General features: G+C 34.3%; 2 protein-coding genes across 2 annotated transcripts; one reads left to right on the top strand and one right to left on the bottom strand.

Annotated features, from left to right (window-relative positions):
* The first annotated feature begins 1,309 nt into the window (after nt 1-1,309).
* LOC132638526 (putative clathrin assembly protein At5g57200) lies at nt 1,310-7,886 on the top strand. Its single transcript, XM_060355372.1, has 15 exons — nt 1,310-1,618; nt 1,742-1,811; nt 2,427-2,524; nt 2,840-2,978; nt 3,079-3,206; nt 3,298-3,390; nt 3,944-3,994; nt 4,474-4,539; nt 4,640-4,705; nt 4,820-4,900; nt 5,198-5,278; nt 5,639-5,824; nt 6,155-6,230; nt 6,349-6,467; nt 6,741-7,886. Exons 1-15 carry the CDS (start codon nt 1,538-1,540, stop codon nt 7,158-7,160), a joined length of 1,755 nt encoding a protein of 584 aa, XP_060211355.1. The 5' UTR covers nt 1,310-1,537; the 3' UTR covers nt 7,161-7,886.
* Nucleotides 7,887-8,485: 599 nt separating this feature from the next.
* On the bottom strand, nt 8,486-17,847 carry LOC132636250 (ABC transporter D family member 2, chloroplastic). Its single transcript, XM_060353004.1, has 10 exons — nt 17,508-17,847; nt 16,166-16,361; nt 16,000-16,067; nt 15,106-15,432; nt 14,818-14,982; nt 13,772-14,000; nt 10,933-11,171; nt 10,410-10,728; nt 9,835-10,106; nt 8,486-8,960 (listed from the first exon to the last, which is right to left on the bottom strand). Exons 1-10 carry the CDS (start codon nt 17,703-17,705, stop codon nt 8,775-8,777), a joined length of 2,199 nt encoding a protein of 732 aa, XP_060208987.1. The 5' UTR covers nt 17,706-17,847; the 3' UTR covers nt 8,486-8,774.
* Between the last annotated feature and the right edge of the window lie 2,022 nt (nt 17,848-19,869).

Consider the following 19,869-nt stretch of genomic DNA (forward strand, 5'->3'; position numbering starts at 1 on the left):
TGGAGCAAGGGGAAAATCCTACAGAGGTGTAGATTGTGATTTTTATCAGCCTTGTGGGCCGAGTGATTTCCATGTAAAAATTATTGTGTTCTTTACTTACCTGTTATTTATATTCTGCAAGACGCTAGCATAGAACAGGTAAAGTAACGTGTTCCATCCTTAGGCGAAAATTGGATATTGCATATGATAGGAAGTAGGTCATGCAATATAACACTAATCACTGGATAACTAATCCCAGGACAAGTAATCTTTAGATAACTTGTTACCGAACCAAACGACCTCTTATGGTTTACGATCACACAATTATTATTTTTTATCATTCTTAAACTTCATGTCTAGTAAAACTAAGACAAATAAAGTGAGATGGAGAGAGTAATTAAATATTGATGAAATATATTAATTTGCATGATTCAGATAAAAATATTTGCATAATATCATAAAAACTGTATGTTCTGTGAAGCACACTTCATAAGCTTGCGCAGTGCTAACTAACACTAGTGGTGATCAATGATGATGGTTGTTAGGTGGTGGCCACGTACTGTAGTTTATGACTGGTGATAGTCGTAGTTGATCGAAAGATGGTGATTGTGCAATAGTGACTCGCGGTGATTGTGTAATAGTGGTGAGAGGTGATGATTATGAGGTGGACGTCACTAATGGTGGTTGTTGGCGATGAAAGTGGTTTGTAGTGGTTGTGTAGTGGAGGTGGTTGGTGATGGTGGCTCGTGGTAAAGGTAATTAGTGATCGTGGTCAGTAACGGAGGTGATTGGATGTAGTGATTATGCGATGGAGGCTAGTGGAAGTGGTTGGTGGTAATGATTGCTTGTGGAGGATGTAGTAGGCAATGATTATGCGATGGTGGTTGTAGTGGTGGTTATTCACATGAGGTTGGTAAGGTGATCGTGCGGTGAACACTAAGGGTGGTGGCTATTCGAAAGTAATGAATAAAGTAGTGGTAAAACGTCATGTTCACGAAGAACCTTTAACAAATATAATGTACTACTTAAAAGGAATTAATTGTAAAAGAAAAATATCAAATGCACTTAATGAGCTGATATTTGAATAATTTAGATTCAGACATCTAATAAATGAAAATAAATGGGGGCTAAGTTAAAACAAGCCTGGCATAAACAACTTTGCCAAGATAAATTTGTTAAATCCCTTTAAATTCTCTGTCAAATATCGGTATAATTGTTTGCACAAAATGATCAGAACATACTCCGACACCCAAACAATAATCACCACGCGATTTTCGTTTTACAACCATCCTTTCATGCAACTTCATTTTTTAAAACAAAAACCACGAATATCATTTTGAAAAAATTCAACTTTAGAGGGAGAGAACGTGTGTCCTGTGTCGCGCATGTGATTTATTGGCATTTTGTCATAGGAAGCTCAAAGGCTTGTAATTAATTTCTAGAGAAAATGAATTAGAATTAGAATAAAACAACCTCCTTCTTTCTCTCTTTTATCTCTATCCCATTTGATCCAAAAAGTTATTTATTTTGCTTTACCAGAACAGGAAAATCATTTTGAATGGAGAAATTTAGAAAAGCATATGACAAGCTTAAAGATTCCACCAAGGTTGGCTTAGCCAAGGTCAAAAGCGAATTCAAGGTTTGCATAGTTACATGAAAAGTATTTGTTTTCAAAATGTATGCACGTACACAAAAAATTAAAGCTCAATCAATGTTCATTTCTAGATATGGATGATCATTTATTTCTTGTTTCCAATTGAAGGACATAGATGTTGCCATTGTTAAAGCAACAAATCACGTTGAGAGGCCTCCAAAAGAAAGGCATATTGCAAGTAAGTCTATAGAAATAATCCTCTCCAAATTTATTTATATAGGAGTAATTCTTTCATGGGATAAACTGCATATATGTGTAGTTGCTCATGAATTGAGGTTACTGGCACATTTCATAAAAACTTTCTATTCCATCTCTTTTGACTTAATGTCTTTTACTTCCTTTTTATCAAATTCAAGATCTCTTGTTTGATTTTTACATTGCACGTTTATGCTCTTATAATTGGATGGAAAATGCCTGGCCTTTACTTATTCAGCTCTGCCCCTTCTGCCGAATTCATGCGTCTACGATCACTATATATATATATTGGAATTAGCTACGAATTTCGTCTCCGCCTCTATGGTCATAAGTAACTAATAGATATTTCTGATAATCCTTTGTTAATCCATCGTTAAATATGATTAGCAACATATTTTGTTGTTTAGCTGCAGAATTTTTTCATTGTTAATTCCTGTTTTTTGGTATTGAATCAACTGTGCATCCACAATGAGGCTTCAGTTGTAATATTGTTCGCCTATATATCTTTAGGGCGTTACCAAAGGATAGAAAACTGAAGATAATATTCTCTCTCTCCTATTGTTGGATGTTAAAATATGGTAGTTTCTTAACATTCCAGAGATTGTTGTTGCAACATCGATTACATGCCCACGAGCAGATGTTGCCTACTGCATTAATGCACTTTCTAGACGATTGTCGAAGACACGCAACTGGATTGTAAGTTTTCAGAGCTGATTTATGAACTATTCTCTTTTCCTTTTTGTATCTTGACAATAATAACTACGCCTCAACCCAAGCGAGTCGTCTGTTTAGCTCATTTCAATCCAATATTATACAAAACAAACATAAAATAAGTACGTACTAAAAGATATAGGATCTAAAGTAATACATACTAACATGACCAGAACTTAATCCCAGCTTATTGGCATCGCCTGCATAGATCCTTTTTCTTCCATCGTGCCATATTTTTTGCTAGGTCTGCATGAGGTCCTTTAAGACAACTTCCTTAAGTGATTTTAACAAAATTTTCAGGTTGTGATAAAGACATTGATAGTTATTCATAGGGTGTTGCGAGATGGTGATCCCTCATTCAGGGAGGAATTATTGCGCTGCTCCCAAAGAGGACATATTTTTCAACTATCAAACTTCAAAGATGACTCAAGTCATCTTGGTAATCCTATTCTCTATCCAGTATATATAACCATAATTTCAAGCTTAATTTCTCATTTCAGGTACATTAGTTTCCTAATGTACTGTGTTTTTTAACACAGCTTGGGACTGCTCAGCCTGGGTACGGACATATGCGCTCTTTCTGGAGGAAAGACTCGAGTGTTTTAGGACATTGAAAAATGATATTGAAGCAGATAGATTAACTAGAACTTCAGCTGGAATAAACAAGGTGCATTTTGTCGGTCGTTCTCACATTCTCTTTTCATGCAAGATATACACATAGTGAAAACAATGTACATAATAATCTGAGTTTGCATCAGGTGCATTGCAGAACTAGGCTTTTGAATGGCGACGAACTTTTAGAGCAACTCCCAGCATTACAACAGCTTTTGTATCGTTTGACTGGTTGCCAGGTAGTAACAGCCTTGGCTGTTTAGTGGCGCTAAACTTACTGTTATTCCAATTCTCTGCTGGGTATTTTATCTGTCAACTGATATTTTATTCAAAACATTCTCCTTTACTCTTGATTACTTCTCTACTAGTATATGCTAATAACTAGCAATACCCCTATTTATAGTGGACTTCTTCCATTTTTGGCCCTTCGGACAAAATTAATTACGGGCGCTAGCCAAAATATACAAAACCTATACATTGATTATGTATATGTACTGTATATTTTATGTATATTATATGTATATTCAAATTTAATATACAACACCTATACATTTTCTTGCTATTATTCTTTTTAACGGTCCAAAAATGTATTTATCTCATTTATAATAGTATGAAACCTACTTTGGCTAAGAAATTGGAATGTCTATTCCTGTATCAGTAGGACTACAAATCCTATTAAAACATGAATTAAATAAATACCAAATCCTAAACAAATTTGGTTTCTTACAACTTTGAATTATTCTTCAACATTCTCTCCAAATATTGTTTCTGATATCTGGGTGAATTTTGCAGCCTGAAGGAGGGGCCTGCTATAACTATCTTATTCAGTATGCCTTGGCTCTGGTACACAGAATACAACTACTTATACCAACTGAAGAAATGGATCATGCTGGGAACTTCTGGTTTATGTTTGTTAGTTTATAGAGTTTTATGAATAAAGTTAATTAATAATAACATCAATCATTTAGGGAGCAAAAACTTTCCAATCGAAACCATTCTTTGCTGCATATATTTTGAGACAAGTAAGGCTAATATAGAAAAACTTCCAATAGCTAGACAGGCACATTTCCAAGTAAGGGTAACTAAACTATAAAGTAGAACTACAAAGTTGTACTAATACCAAAAGTTTAAATACCCTGAGGAATGTGCTAACAATTGAATGAAACTTTCATGCTCACACAAGTTAAACTTCAAAGATTAACAGAATTTGTTAGAATAGGCGATACAATTGAAACAGTATATAGTGAGATTAGCTGAGTTTTATTCTTAAAACAGATATTATTATGTTTGTCAATCTTATGATCCTAATTGTTCTTCTGCAGGTGTTGAAGGAAAGTTTCAAGATTTATTGTGCAATCAACGATGGGATAATCAATCTTGTCGACTTTGTATGATCTTCCTCGTCTCTTTGAACTATCTAGCGTACAAACCACTGCAATTTTTTTTAACGTCTTTTTTAACTTCACTTGCTACTTCATCTTCCGGCAGTTTTTTGAGATGTCAAAGCATGACGCTATAAAAGCTCTCAGCATATACAAAAGAGCTGGGCAACAGGTTGAAAAACACATTTTCTTTAGGATCTTTTTACTTTTTACAGATATGGTATAAGATGTTTAAGTTTTTCTGATCTAAAGTAATTTTTCTTCTTTTTTTCCCCACTTAATGTAGGCTGAAAATCTCGCTCATTTTTATGACTTCTGCAGAGGCTTGGATGTAGCTCGAACCTTTCAGTTTCCTACATTAAAACAGGTCTCTCCCTCACCCTTTTGGATCATGCACAATCTTCACACTATAAAAAACTGGAATTAGCTACTAACTTCATCATTAACCTGTTGCTGAATTGCTCGTAGCTAGCAGAACTTTTTGATAATATGTTGCTAAATTGGTCATAGCTTGCAGAACGTCTTGATAATCCGTCGCTAAATAGGATTAGCGCCGGATTTTGCTGTTTAGCTACAAAATTATCCGTCGCTATTTATGTTTTTTTTAGTAGTGTCATGAATTAAGTTTCTTTTGATCTCTCTTCATTTTTCTTTTAATTTGCAGCCTCCAACATCATTTCTGGCAACCATGGAGGAATATATTAGGGAAGCACCTCAAACAGGTTCCATGCAAAATAAGAGGCTGGTGAGAACACGAGAGAAATCGTGGATTTATTGTTTGAGCTATTAATATCCTTGTTAGGCCTTTGGTGAAAATTCTCTCTGAATCAGAATCACTCACCTAACTAAAATGCTTAGATTAGAATTTCGTGCAAATTCTTTATGCGTTAGAATTGGTCTTCGAGAGGAAACTAAAGAAAAGAAATGAAGACAAAAAGTGAGACAAAAACTAAAGCTTTTATCTGTGAAAGCAGATCTTTTCTTCTGTTGAATACTTCATAATTTATCTATTCACATTTTCCTTCACCTAGTTGGTCACATATAGGTGACTTAGCTTCTTGAAAGTATTAGTCGCTTGAATGGAGTTTGCCTTTGCTACCTGCAGGAGTACCGAGAAACCAAGCAGAAACCTGAAAAGCCTGAAGAACCTCTCCCCGAAGCAAGTGAAAAAAAAGTTGAAGAAGCTAAAAATAGTAAAGTAAAACAGGCTGAAGCACAAGAGGAAACATTGCCTAAAAATGGAGAAGAAAAACCACCACTGATATCAAGAGAAGAGCCTTCTGATTTGCTGGTAAAACAAAACTCTATAGTAGTCGGGGCCATGGTTGTTTAGAGAGTTGATTTCTCAAATTGTCACCCAAGTAATAGTTATTATCTCAGAAAGCCACTTTGATTGTTCAAGGAAATTGGAATCAGGAAAAAATGTGACTTTATGAGATAATAATTGTTAGTTGAGTGACCATCTGAGAAATCAACCCGTTGTTTAGACTCACACTTTCGGATTCACTGGGGGCAGATTAAATATTTGTTCATGGCCCGTGTCCTCCTTGTCGTGTGTTATTAGTCTTACTAGGAACATCGTTATTCTTAAAATTTTAAGCTTTATGAAATTTGTGGACAGGGTTTGAATCAAGTGGATCCAAGAGCTGCAGAATTGGAGGAAAGCAATGCATTAGCTCTTGCAATCGTTCCACCTGGTAAATACATACAACTTCTCTACAACAAGAGGATGATTCTATTATTTCGATTTTGCTCATTAGAGAATCTCAGAGTGTCATGCTAATATTGAGTTGATGTATTTGAAATATCATACAGGAAAGGAAAGTCCATCAGGTAATCAAGCGAGTGAAGCCGGAAAAACATCAGGATGGGAATTGGCTCTTCTTACAGCACCGAGTAACAATAGAAGCAAAATCACACCAGATAAAAAATTGGTATGTCCTCTTCATTTGATGTCGGGACAAGGCGTAGAAACACACTAAACTATGACGAAATTTTACACACCTAAACTCTGTATGACCCCCTTGAAACTTATATTTTTGTATTATTTACTCCCTTCACTAATTACCTGATAAAAAAATTAAATTAAATTAAAACGAAGCATGTACAAACACGCGCTTATGAAATCAATAGATAAGTCATAGTTGACCTACACTCCCAAAATTATGCATTGATTTCATGGTTACTTTATCATGTCCTTTTATCAGGCTGGGGGATTCGACAATCTATTACTTGACAGCTTGTATGAAGATGATGCAACCAGGAGGCAAATAAAGCTGCAACAGGCAGGCTATAGTGCGGGGTATGGGTATGAAATGCCTGGACAGAGTTCAGTCAATCACAATGACCCCTTTGCAATGTCAAACCATATAGCCCCTCCACCTGGCGTACAAATGATGATGGCTCAGCAACAACAACAAATGATGCACCAACAGCCGATGATGCAACAACAGCACATGATGTTGCAGAAGCAACGGCCACAACAAAATACGTTGATGGTGCATCATCAATATCAAGGCCAATATTCTCAAAACACGTGCTACATGGGATCTTTCAACCCTTTCGGAGATCCCTTCGGTTATCCACAACGCGCCATGCCACCACAGGGAAACTATCCATTGATTTAGAGGTTTTTTTAAATAAAAATACCATATTCTTTCTTTCTTTTTGGATAGAAGAATTCTCATTCTCCTCCAAAAGTTAATACATCTAACCAGTCATGTTCTCTCCTTTGCATTGTTTATTACATTCACTTGAGTGGTGAATTTGTTAATGTGACTATAGTCTAGCATTGGGGCTCTCTCCCATCCACTCAGTCTTTTTTTTTTTCCCATATGTACATAGAAGCGACCACAATATGTGATCCTACGAGTTACAGAAAATTGCTCCCAATGATTTCGTAGAAGACTCGTTCTTCTAGGGAATCTTCACATAGAATTTGAAAGAGAGAGTTCTCTTTCTTCTTTTCTATGAAGAAAAAAATGTAAACTACTAACAATAACAGGACTTCTTTTTATTTCCTTTTTACATAAAACAATTTATTTATACTTATTGGAATATAGATTATGGGTTAACCCACAAGGGTGGTCCAAAGGCTATTTCCTTCATCTCATTCATACATGGTGGTCAACTCTCATTCATATTCTGTAACTTACATACATAATGATCAGACTGAGTGAGCAGTGCATATTCGAAACTGTCATTGCTATACATATGTTAAGAAAATAGGGTGAAAATTATTTTCACCCCCCAACTTTGATCTAAAAATCAAACTCCCCCCTCAACTTTGAACAATAGTCATTCTCCCCCCTCAATCCTAATTGACTTTTTCAAATTCCTATTTTACCCTTACATTATCAACTTGTCATTTTTTTCCTTTTGCTTCTTTGAAATCATGATGTTTTTGATCTCTTTAATCTATGTAACAAATTTCCTATAAAAAAAAATATTATCGTCGAGACGGAAAAAGAAAATTGAGAAATACTAGTTGATTATATAACTTCATGCCGTTCTATAATGAAATAAATGAGAAGAATATTTTTTATTATTAATAATAATAATCAAAACTCTGATATCTATTTATACAAGTAAAAATAATAGGTAATAATAACTTTATAAAAATAGTTCAATGCAGGTAATACAAAACAATTAATAAAAATAGAGATTTATGCAACGGAACTTCGAATAGGTTATAGTATGCAGTACCCTATATCATTTATAACATTCATGTCTCACTAACTATGTCTTTGCCTTAATTTGAGTTCATCATTGTGGTCTTATCTCAAAGACGTCCATAAAGGGTCAATCAATGAACACAACTAATATGATAATACTTTAATGATTTTCCACCTCTGCTAGAACTTATGTCACTCTTTTTCTTTTTCTTTCAGGTGTCAGTGAACATTTTTAGTAGATGATTTCATTCTAAACCAACCTTTCAATTACAGATAAATGGATAAAGTCCTCGAAAGTCTATATAACATGAGGAACAATTGTAGTAAAACATTTTGACTCTTCAATGTTTCTTAATTGTATGAAAAAAAGTTAAAATGACATTTTGGGACACATACATGGCAAGTACATCTCAAGACTTGTACTGCATTCCCTAGCTTCTTCCATGTCCAGTCCCCATTGACCATACAGCATAGTCAAGATGAAATTCTGGGAACCTTACTCAGGAGCAGAGTGGAATCCTATTAGCATCCATGCACTGTACTAAAAGAAAAATTATTTGAATAAAATTACTGCTTCGAAAAATCGTATATGGGGTCCTCCTCTACGTTCTTAAAGCTCCAATTGCGCTGGGTACTGGTCATATCGGCGGTAGATACATGTAAGACCTTTTTATGGTATTTGTAGAGGGTTCTACGGTGGCCAATACTTATGTACGTGATTCCCGCAGCTTGGAGTAGCTGATATAGACGATCCTGCAGAGACAAAAGTACAACAAAGGCTTTTCTATCACCTCCAATTATTTGAAAGCAAACACAAGGAAGCAAGAAGTAATAAATGGGGTGAAAAACGGGACATTTCATTTGGTTGTCTAAACAAAGTCCAAGGTTTTGACACAAGGGCTGACAAACGTTCAAAAGGGTAATTTTGAGGTTTCATATGTCACTGCAAAAGATCAAATCGTTTTCAAATGTTGACTGAAAATGAAGTGTATTTTGAACCTAACATTGCTTCAAATAGTAAATTCTAAGCTTAACAAACCGAGTGAGTGAATGGAGGGTTCTAATCATAGAGCTTAAGCCAACAAAAAAAATTAATGTATAAGAAATAAAACGAAATATAAAAATAGCAAATATATAAAATTCAAAAATGTAAGAAGAATTAAATATCTTATAATAACATTCATACCTAAAATGAAATATTAAGTCACTATTTTACAAACTACAGAGAATTATCTGCTTTTTATAATTTATAAAATACAAATATATTATATATTTATATTAGTCAAATATCTTCTTCTTTTTTTAATTAAGGTTAGTGCAGGAAACAAACTAAACAGACTACCCAAGGAGCATGGTTGTCTTGGGCACTTCGAGCTTGCCTCACACAAAGGCAAGCTCTTAAGCGAGTCCCAACTTCCCTTTTTAGAACATTGGAACGAGGACCTTTAAATTTTGTGACTTACTAGCCTCGACTGACCAGCAAGATTTGTTTGTAATATGATTCCAGCCCCTATTGACCAGAGGCCTATACCCGAGAAAAACGAAGTGCGCTAATCTGAAGTCTGAATGAATGCAATCCACATGAACAAATGAACCACAAAATAGCATCAGCCAATCATTAAATTACCTCATTGGCTTCATCAAGAGCACTAGTAGACTCATCCAACAAAGCCAAAGTTGGTTTTGAAAGCAACAAGCGGCCAAAAGCAAGGCGTTGTTGCTCGCCAAGGGAAAGAACGCTCGACCACTCATGTGTTGAATCTAGGCCGTCAAAACGAGATAACAAGTGTCCAAGGGATACGTTATTGAGAACTTGTATTAGATCATCTGATGTAGGCTTCTTTGGCTTTTCATTTACACACCTTGCCTCCCGTGCACGCATCAAGAATGGCAAAGAATCTATATATTGGTCAGGTGGAGAAAATTCAGCACACATAATCTTTAAATAGAATTCTTCTCACAGCTAAAATGACATGGGGGCATCACATCGAAATATACGTGCAATATATGTCTGAAGGGGATATAAAGCAGTTCACATTGTATACGAGCCAAAAGAAGTAATGCAAAGCAAAACTAAGCGGCAAGTGCCTACAGAGATGAGCCATATGAGGAATGAAAACCTGTAACGAGAACTGAGAACCTCTAAGGCTTGATAACAGCATAATAAATTGACGTTAAGCTATGGATTATGAGATGCCATACCACTTTGTTTAACATCATCTGACAAGTAATCTGAATCTTCAGTCCATGTAGGATACAACAGCTGTTGTCGAAGGGAACCCAAAACCATATATGGTTTTTGAGGAAGAAAAATTACACCTTCAGAATTTCTACGTCCTGTGGAATCCCCAATGGTCTCATTAGTTGAAGTTTCTTGATGAGAAATCACATCTGGAGACTGAGGCACATCCAGGTCTCCTCTAGGTCTGACATAGACTGTAATTGCTCCATTCCCGAAACTCCAAAGACCAGCTACAGCTCTCAGCAATGAAGTTTTACCACTTCCACTTGGTCCTGTAACCTGTTCAAAGAACCATTAACAGCAGTATTTAAAAGGCAAATTGGGATTCGTCTAGGGCCGAGGCAGCCAATAAACACCCCGGCTATCAAAGGGGCATAACATCTCCTCTTAATATATTGACTACCATTAACAATACAATTCTTGCTTTCCCTAACAGATCAATAAATGACATAAAAAGCTGAAAGTGGACATGCCGGAACTCACCAGCAAGTGATCCTTTTCAAAAATCTCAAAAGACAAGTCCTTAATAAGAGTTGCTTCACTTGGTGTCTGTACGGTCAAGTGTTCAACATGAAGTAATTTTGCACACTTGGAAAGAGGCATAGATCCATTTGAGTTTAGCCCGTTGGAAAAGCTTATTAAGCAAAAACTAAGTTGGATCTCTTCCTTGGAATCATGATGACCTGTTTTATTGCTGCTATCCAAAACGTCATCAAATTCACCTGCACATTTTAAAGGTGTCAAAACGATTTGCTGAATGCTTATTACTGCTATAGGGCAGTAGGTCATGTTGGATGGAAATAGAAAAACTGGGAAGCTAAAGAAACAAGAAACAAAGTTGAAGAAAATAAAATTTCAGGGAAGAAACAATCGAAAAGTCATAGAACTTGCAGCATAACATGACACAAGAGAGACGAGATCAATTTTAACATCCGCTCTCAAGCATCGTATAATGCAAGCAATTAAAGTTAATATATAAGTACCAAAGGCCTTACAAGCTCAGCTTCTTTATTTAAACATTTTAGTTTTACTCTTCGCATATTACCTTTATAGTACATCATAAATATGCTATGTGCAATTCCAATAATGCTTCAGTATTTCTTCTTGGTTCAAGCCTAAAGTGTGATTTAGTACTTGGCACTTTCCTTAGCACTAGTCCTAGATTCTTTATATACAAAATTCTCACCAAAATAGTTCTAACTTGCAAATTAAAAAAATTTAGCAACATCATTAACAATGGCTATGTCATCATTTTGCATTTCCAAAAATGAAGGCATCCACTTTCTGCTTTAGTTTGAAAGCAAGCTGGCAACGCTATCAAATTTTCTGTACCTTTGCCTAATCGTATAGATATTATAATAAAAATTCAGAAATAGATGGTTTCGATAAGATAAGATAATATGTTACAATGATAAAACAATAGAAAATAAATTCAAAATTGAAGAGCGTAATTTGAATACATTGATTTGTTCTAATTGAAATCATATTTGAGAAGAATCTAAAAAATTGCAATGGATATTAACAAAAAAAAAAAAAAAAAAAAATTGGTAAATATTAACAAAAAAATTGATAGAGCTTTTAGTAACTTTAAGGTATAAGATTATTTTACCACTTAAAAACACAAGAAAAAAGAATTAATAACAGAAATGCTTGAGAAAACAAGACTAAAATGGAGCAGAAAAGAAACTTTGGGCTACAAAGATTACTTTATCACTTAAAACAAACACACAAAAAATAATTAACAACAAAAATGATTGAGAAAACAAGACAAAAATGGAGCAGAAAAGAAACCTTGGGCTACAATTCCAGCTTGCTTTTTTGGGTTTTATGGCTTGAGAAAAATCAGAGATGTTTCGAGAGTAAAGATGTCCATATTCACACTAGTAGAACAAGTTTCTATTCTCCCTGGTTTTATGGTGAAATATGATAGATGTATATGAAGTTGACACTCATTATAATCCCTCAGTCCCTGAATTTATATAGGGACACTGAGCTTTTGCATCATAAATACTTGGCAGTTAGCACCTAGAAGGTGCTAAGTTGGTGGAATAACACATCTTACTTATGAAAAGAAAAAACACAAGTACAGATCAAGAAACAACTAGGGAATCATCTTGAGGAAACAAGAAGTTCATAAAATGGAAGGATTATTGTATAATGGAGTCCTTGCCCAAGCGGGAATTGCAAAAAAAAGGAAAACATTGATTCAAAAACTGTAACCAACCAGCTTTTAACACCTATAACACAAATCGTAACCAACCAGCTTTTAACCCTTATAACCCAAATTATTGTGGTTCTACGCAGTTGGGACAGGCTAAAGCCTCATCAACCAGGAAAAAAAAAAAAAAAACAACAAGAAGAAGAACGCCTCAATCCCAGAAAAAGAAGTTGGGATCAGCTATATGAATCATCGATATACATCCTTCCATTTTGACCCGTATCTTTTCAACAACGACAACATACCCATTGTAATCCCAGTCAAGTGGGCTTTGGGGAGGGTAGAGTGTACGCAGACCTAGCTCCTACCATGGTAGGTAGAGAGGCTATTTCCGATAGACCCTCAGCTCAGAAAAAGCAAATCAAAGCAGACTGGAAAAAAGAAATAACAGAAGTAAAGAAGCCATGACAAAATACTACTAAAGCATGACAAAGCAGTCTGGAAAGAACCAGCCAAGGGTCAACCCTTATCAAATTGCCATAAATCATGTGACCCACCCAACCCAAGGGTAATTAGAGTAGGCCAAGATAAATGTTACATTTCGACAGTCAGGTAGGGTGTATGATAATTTTTTTGTGCGTGACAAGAAAGAAAGGATGCAGCTCTCTTATGAGAAGGTCAAGTTTCTCAAGTAACCTATCACATGTTATCCGGCATTTATAAGAATTAAGAAGCCTACAAGTAATGCAATTTGGCAATTCCAAAGGTCAGAGTCTTGATATAAAAGGATCCTTTTTGGCACTGTTTAACAGAAAATATGGGAACATAGGGGCTTGAGATGCTAACTGGGTTAGTCAGAAATTGCTACACTTCACTCTAGATCAAAACACCTTTTAGCTTGGAAACTACAAATATAATCAACATGGAAAAATCAGCTATGCAGAATGTAAAACCCTGTGTAATCAAAACAAATTCATGTCACGTCAGCCAAGAAAAAGACAAGATCCTGCACATTGCCAGATATTCATGTATGTTCCATCCCTCTCCAACAAAATGGATTGACAGACGCTCCTTCTAAGGGATTACAATTTTATATCAGTATATTCTGTAAATCTTTTCATGTACTTGGAGAAGAATGCACCAGCCAGAAACAAAATAACTTACCTAGTCGGTCAATGACGGCTGAAAAGGCACTTAATGCCTGAAATGAATATACAACGAGGGAGAAATCACCAAGAATGTGATTAAAAGCGGATGCGGATTGATTAATAACCCCAAACTCAATTTTTCCAGAGAAGTACATAGGTGCAACAACTGCGGCAGGAAGAATTTGAATAAGATAGCGGTAGCCATTGGTGAAGAACTCCAAATTTCTAGAAGATATCAACAATTGCTGCCAAATTATCAAAAGCAAGAGAATTAATTTTGAATTCACTTAGAAAACAAATATAAAATTAAATAACATACAACACTAAACATTTTCAAAATGCATCAACATGTACAAAAGAAAGTCAATAACATTTAAAGGGAATGCTAAGATGAGATATATAATGTTAGTTTTCTGCACTGCTTCTGATTAATTAGACATGATGAGATTGCAAATCCATATAAAGACACAACTCAGATAGATCACTCCCTTGCCTGAAACATAACACATCCTTTACAGGATTCTAAACAACCCTTGGAAATATGATCTACTTAGTAACAATCTTAGCTGGAAAAAGCACAAGGCATTTAAGGGGTCATTATGGTGACAAGAAACTTCAGAATGCATCCTTTTGCTGAAGAAAAACTTGGATGCTAAAAATTACAGAGGAATAACACAGCTGAACCCCAACTAGTTTGGGAGAGAGGCATAGTTAATAGATGTACTAATATTGAGATCAACAGAACACAGAGTGGGAATTGCCTGCAAAAAGCCTCAATTTTTACAAAAATATGGACATACTTTCAAATTTTTCATGTTCAACAAATGGGACAATCAATGGCACTTACTCCCAACAAGGTTATACAAGTTTTAGACAAACTAAGATTAAAACTTACAACTTCTTTACACTTAATAATCAACTCATTATTAAGTGTGACATGAAACAATTCTTTGCAACAGAAGTAATATAGAAACAACCGTTGAATCACAAAAGTGACAGGATTGAATACAGGCAAAAATTGAGAGAGATGTAGCACCAAACAAACTGCAAAGGCCTTCTTACACTCAGGTTATCAAAAGCGCTTCTGAAACGACTTAACAGTAGTTGCATCTCATTCTTCTCGCCTCCGTAAAATGCAATTGATTCAGCATTTTCTCGAACGCGCACAAGACCATAGCGGAAATCTGCTTCTTTCTTCTCTTGCAAAAAGTTGAGGCTCACCAATCCCTAAATTAATCACAGTTCCCATCGTTTGTAGAATTAGGAAACATGTCTTGCAACTAAGGAATTCTCTAAATGTTGTATTAGACGTGGAGATTCAAAAGAAAATATGAAAGCGAAGATATTTACCCTTCCAAGGAAGACGCTGAGAGCTGTTCCACCAAGTGAATATGCAAGAAGCACAACAAAAAGTGGGGGGTAGATACCATACAAGATATTGCTGAAAGATATTAAGTCTATAGCAGCATTGAATAGTGTCAATGAAAATGAGAGAGTTGTTCCTGTAAAGGAACTTAAATCGTCAACAATTCGCTGATCTGGATTATCGATGGTAGACTGAGACTGAAGTTTGTAAAATGTCTTATTCTTCAGATACCGTTCCATGTAATAGCCTGTCATCCAAGATCTCCACCTTAAAGATAACTTCTCTTTTGCATAATCCCTCAACACGAAAAACTGCAAAATACATAAAGCTCAAAACTAGAAATTGCACTTCTTAATCTTTTCTCCATAATAAATCAGAATAGTGCGAAAGAAACTTAGAAATGAGAAAAATTGGTAGCAGGGAAGTAGAGGTCACAAGACCTCATTCCATTTAGTACACAAAGTAAATGCATATATATAAAGGGATTAGTCCTTCAGAAGGAAGTCTCAAGGTATATTTTTTACTGAAGGCATGATACTCTTTTAATCTATACTGTCGCCACTGTGCCATCAGAGGCGGATGCGACCTTACAATACCATGTTCATTTGAAACCAGTACTTTCAATGTGGAGTATAAATGTGTAAAAATTCACTAAGATTACTACAAATTTTAGGTCTGAACCCATAATATTATTACCATCATAGGTTCAACGCTAGAAACTTGAAAGTTGAACTCAAAAAATTTAAATTATGGATTCGCCTGCGTGCTATTGACTATGAAACAGCATGCTAAGTACCAAACTAGGCTGCACAATATCTGGAAAATTTGCAAAAGACTACGAGGAGCTATACCTAAAAAATATGGAGCAATGGGCTCACCGGGATACCACCAGCAAAGCCAGCAAGGTAATATAACAGTTGTTTGGTGAACTGTTCTTGGTCTTTGTCTTTGCAAAATTAGAGCAAGCATAGGGGAATTAGAATTAGTACAAGAAATTCATAAAATAAAAAAAAACAAAAAGGAAAAATGGGAAAGAAATCATACTGGCAAGTGCATTATAAAAGTCACGGCCGAGGAAACTGAAACCAACGCTAATACCAGTGGTTCCTAAAGTAAGCGCAAAGACAGCAGCCAACTGCAGTCTAGCCTGGACTTTATCATCAGAGGACCAATATGGAGCAGCAACCTTCCAGAACCTCCTCGTAAGCGTTTGAAGATCCGGCGGCTTTCTTTGCTCATCCTGATTATTTTTAGCAATAGATCGATATCCAAATTTGAAGGAAAATATTTTATTCGTTATCTCAAAAATCTTTGAATTTTGTCTCTACAATGCTCCACTCTATAAAAATAGCTTAACAACACCCCTATATTTAAAATAGTACAAAACCTATTTTAACTCAAAACAGAAAATCTTATTCCTATATAACTCTGACTATAAATCCTATTCGGACATTAATTATTTTGGTGGATTTCTTTGCTCATCCTGATTATATTTAGCAATAGATCGATATTCAAATTTGAAGGAAAATATTTTTGCTGAACTCCCACATCGGTTGTGGGATGGGTGTTTGGTCTCCTTCTATGGCCATAGGCAATCCTCCCTCATGAGCTAGATTTTGGGGTTGAGTTAGGCCCAAGGCCCATTCCTTTATTAATTTTATTTGTAATCTCGTAAATCTTTGAATGTGCTCTTGACAACTCTCCAAAACTATGAAAATGGCTAGCAACACCCTATTTATAATAGTATGAAACATACTTTAACTCAAAACAGAAAAACCTATTTCTATATAATTTTGACTATAATCCTATTTGAGATAATGGTTAAAAACACATCTGAACTATCACTTTTTTCGCGAGTTTCAAACTCAAACTATCAGTTGTTCTCTTTTCCTATCTAAATTATCACCGTTTATGTGTTAAACACGCCTAATTGATAATTTAGGTAGAAAAAGGGAATAACTAAATTATCTATTATAGTTTCTTATCCTTCGATTATCATATTATTTTGTGGTAGTTACGGCTCTTTTTTTCCGGATAACTTATCATGCTTTTTATAGTATTTTTCCATGGCTTGTTATATTGCTTTGAACTGCGGCCTCTCTACCTATTGGCAGGGTAAAGTCTGTGTACATTCTACCCTCCCCAGACCCACTTTATGGGATTTCACTGGGTATGTTGTTGTTGTAAAAAGTGAATAGCTGATAGTTTCTAGTCAGCTTCCGGGTGTGTTTTTTAATACATAGATGGTGATAGTTCAGGTAGGAAACTAGCCAAAAAGTGATAGTTGAAGTGTCCATTAACTCATCCTATTTAGACATGAATTAAAAAACCAAATTCAAACTAATATTGGTTTCCTACAATTTCAGTTTGAGCATGTGGATTTAACCTGAATGGGTGGTGGGGCTGGCGGAGTAGTTGTGGCTGCTGCTGCTGATAATGAAAGTCGTCGTGGAGTAGTTAAGGTTAAGGAGTGAAACTTTAAAGATGAGCGATGAGTGCTGAACTTCAAACAGCTGCTATCCAAAGTGCTCACAATACTGTTGGAGAAAGGAGATTCTACTACAAGTTTTGCTTGGCTCCCCATTCATCAACTACTCTTGCTATTTCTCAAGCACACACATTCATTCTATTGTGTGTCTGCCGCTGCTACTTGCCTTTCTTATCCAATTTGCGCGGTCCACATGAAATTCGCACCTCTAATTATGCCACGCCCACCTTTTAAAATTTTCCTTCATTCGTCTCCACGTTTTTGTAATAATTTTCTCCCAAATTTCAAATCATTCAATTTACCTGGTACTGGTAGTAATAAAATTATCGTTAATATTCTGAAACCAATTAAAAACTTTTTTTTTCTTTTCTCTCTAAAGGTTAAAGGGAGTTTTTTTTTATTTATTAAAGGCCACTAGGCTTTTTACTTCCTAAGGCTGTTTTATTCATTTATTGAAACAGAACATAAAAGGTTAACAGGAGTTATCTTAGAGTTATATTCATTTTTTATATGATACTATTAGCTGTTTTTTTTTTTTTTTTTAATAATGTAAGAACTGTAATTTATAAACTTTTGGTTTAGGCCCTGTTTGGAAGTCACCCAGGTAATTGGAATTAGCTATAATTACACAGTTTGGCCTGTTTATTTGATCAAATAATTATTTGGTTAGGTGAAAATTGGGTGTAATTACACTCTCCAATTTTCAAGGGGGTTGAGAATTAGGTATAATTAGAGAATTACTTTTTAGTTTCTTTCTTTTTTTGTTATAATTTCTTTTTTTTTAATGTATTTTTATTTCTATTATCTTAACTTTTTTTTTTTTTAAAATAGATTTTTCTTCTTATATTATTTATCTTGCATTCCTCTTTTCTCATTCCCAATCTTTACTCCTTGTGATTCCATGTAATTGCTCGTATTTTTTTTTAATTTTTATTTTATTTATTTAGCATAACTGTGTTATTATTCTAATTTTAAAACTACACCTTTCATTATTAGAAAGAATGATTCATTGAAAAACTTCGCATATAACGAGTGATGTTATTAAAGTAGAATTTCGCTGTGAATAAGGTTATATATAGACTTATATTTTTTCTTTCTTTTAAACTATATTTACTTAAGTTACGTTACGACTTACTTATGTAATGTTGGAATTTGACATAAAAATATTATGTTAATTTTTATTTTATTTTTGATTTTGAATTTGTGTTATATTTTCGATTTTAATTTATTTGCTTTAGTAATATTTACTTGTTATTTCACATTGCATAATGTTTATTTTTCACTTAAAGTTGAAAGATTTTTTTTTTAGTCAAACATTTTAATAATGTTATGGCATTATACTTATAAATATTAGTTTTTTTTTTTTTGTCAAACATCCAATCCATGATATTCTCACAAAAAATTCTACTTCTAATTTTTATAATTAATTAAAATTAAAATATTATTAATTTGAAATATATATATATATCAATTGTTTTTTACAATATTAGTTACAAATATATGATTATTAATTAATATATTTTTCAAAAATAATGTGTTGTCAAAATACATAATTTAATATCATCTATAGAGGCACATATTTTTCAAAGATTAATTTTAATTTTTTTATAAGAAATTTTATTTTTAAATTAGACTAACTGTGTAATTACACTTGTACAACCAAACAGTATGCTTTTAATTACACTGTAATTATGTGATGACAAACAAACAAGTCATTGTAATTACAATACTGTGTAATTACTAGGCTGTGTAATTATTACCCTAGTAATTACACCAATTCCAATTACTAGGTGGCTTTCCAAACAGACCCTTAATATAACCATGTTGTTAGGAAAACGTCTCATTTCTGCTCTGACCCCTAGATTTTAAACTGTAGAAAAAAAATCGAGGGTAAATTTGGTTTTTTTATTTTATTTTATTGAAGAATTTGGATATGTGGAGTCTACCAATTTCACGCTAGAGCTCTGTTAATGGCAAGGACAAACACGAAATAATTTGATAATGCCAAAGTATGAATGGACCAAAAGTGTAACGACGGATAAAATTGAAAACGATTTCAAATAGTACAATGCGAATTTGGCCTTTATTCATAAAAATATTAATTTTTTGATGTTTTTTTTTTTTTTTATCTCTTGAAATTTAGGCAACGACTAGCTTACTTTGACTATTGATATTACCTAATAATACTAATAGTATTCTCTTTTTAGGTCAATGGTTGTTCTTTCTCTCATGCAAATGGTTAAGGGTGTATCGTTTTTTA

The sequence above is a fragment of the Lycium barbarum genome, chromosome 4 (genome assembly GCF_019175385.1).
Source record: "Lycium barbarum isolate Lr01 chromosome 4, ASM1917538v2, whole genome shotgun sequence".
NCBI classification, from domain to species: Eukaryota; Viridiplantae; Streptophyta; class Magnoliopsida; order Solanales; family Solanaceae; genus Lycium; species Lycium barbarum.

Excerpts from the sequence above, each read along its gene's own strand:
- LOC132638526 (XM_060355372.1), top strand. The coding sequence starts at position 1,538 with ATGGAGAAATTTAGAAAAGCATATGACAAGCTTAAAGATTCCACCAAG. Across the intron at positions 3,995-4,473 it reads TTCAGTATGCCTTGGCTCTG|GTGTTGAAGGAAAGTTTCAA; the intron begins GTACACAGAATA and ends GTTCTTCTGCAG. Across the intron at positions 6,468-6,740 it reads TCACACCAGATAAAAAATTG|GCTGGGGGATTCGACAATCT; the intron begins GTATGTCCTCTT and ends TCCTTTTATCAG.
- LOC132636250 (XM_060353004.1), bottom strand. The coding sequence starts at position 17,705 with ATGGGGAGCCAAGCAAAACTTGTAGTAGAATCTCCTTTCTCCAACAGT. Across the intron at positions 14,983-15,105 it reads TCAGCGTCTTCCTTGGAAGG|GGATTGGTGAGCCTCAACTT; the intron begins GTAAATATCTTC and ends TGATTAATTTAG. Across the intron at positions 10,729-10,932 it reads TTGAAAAGGATCACTTGCTG|GTTACAGGACCAAGTGGAAG; the intron begins GTGAGTTCCGGC and ends TTCTTTGAACAG.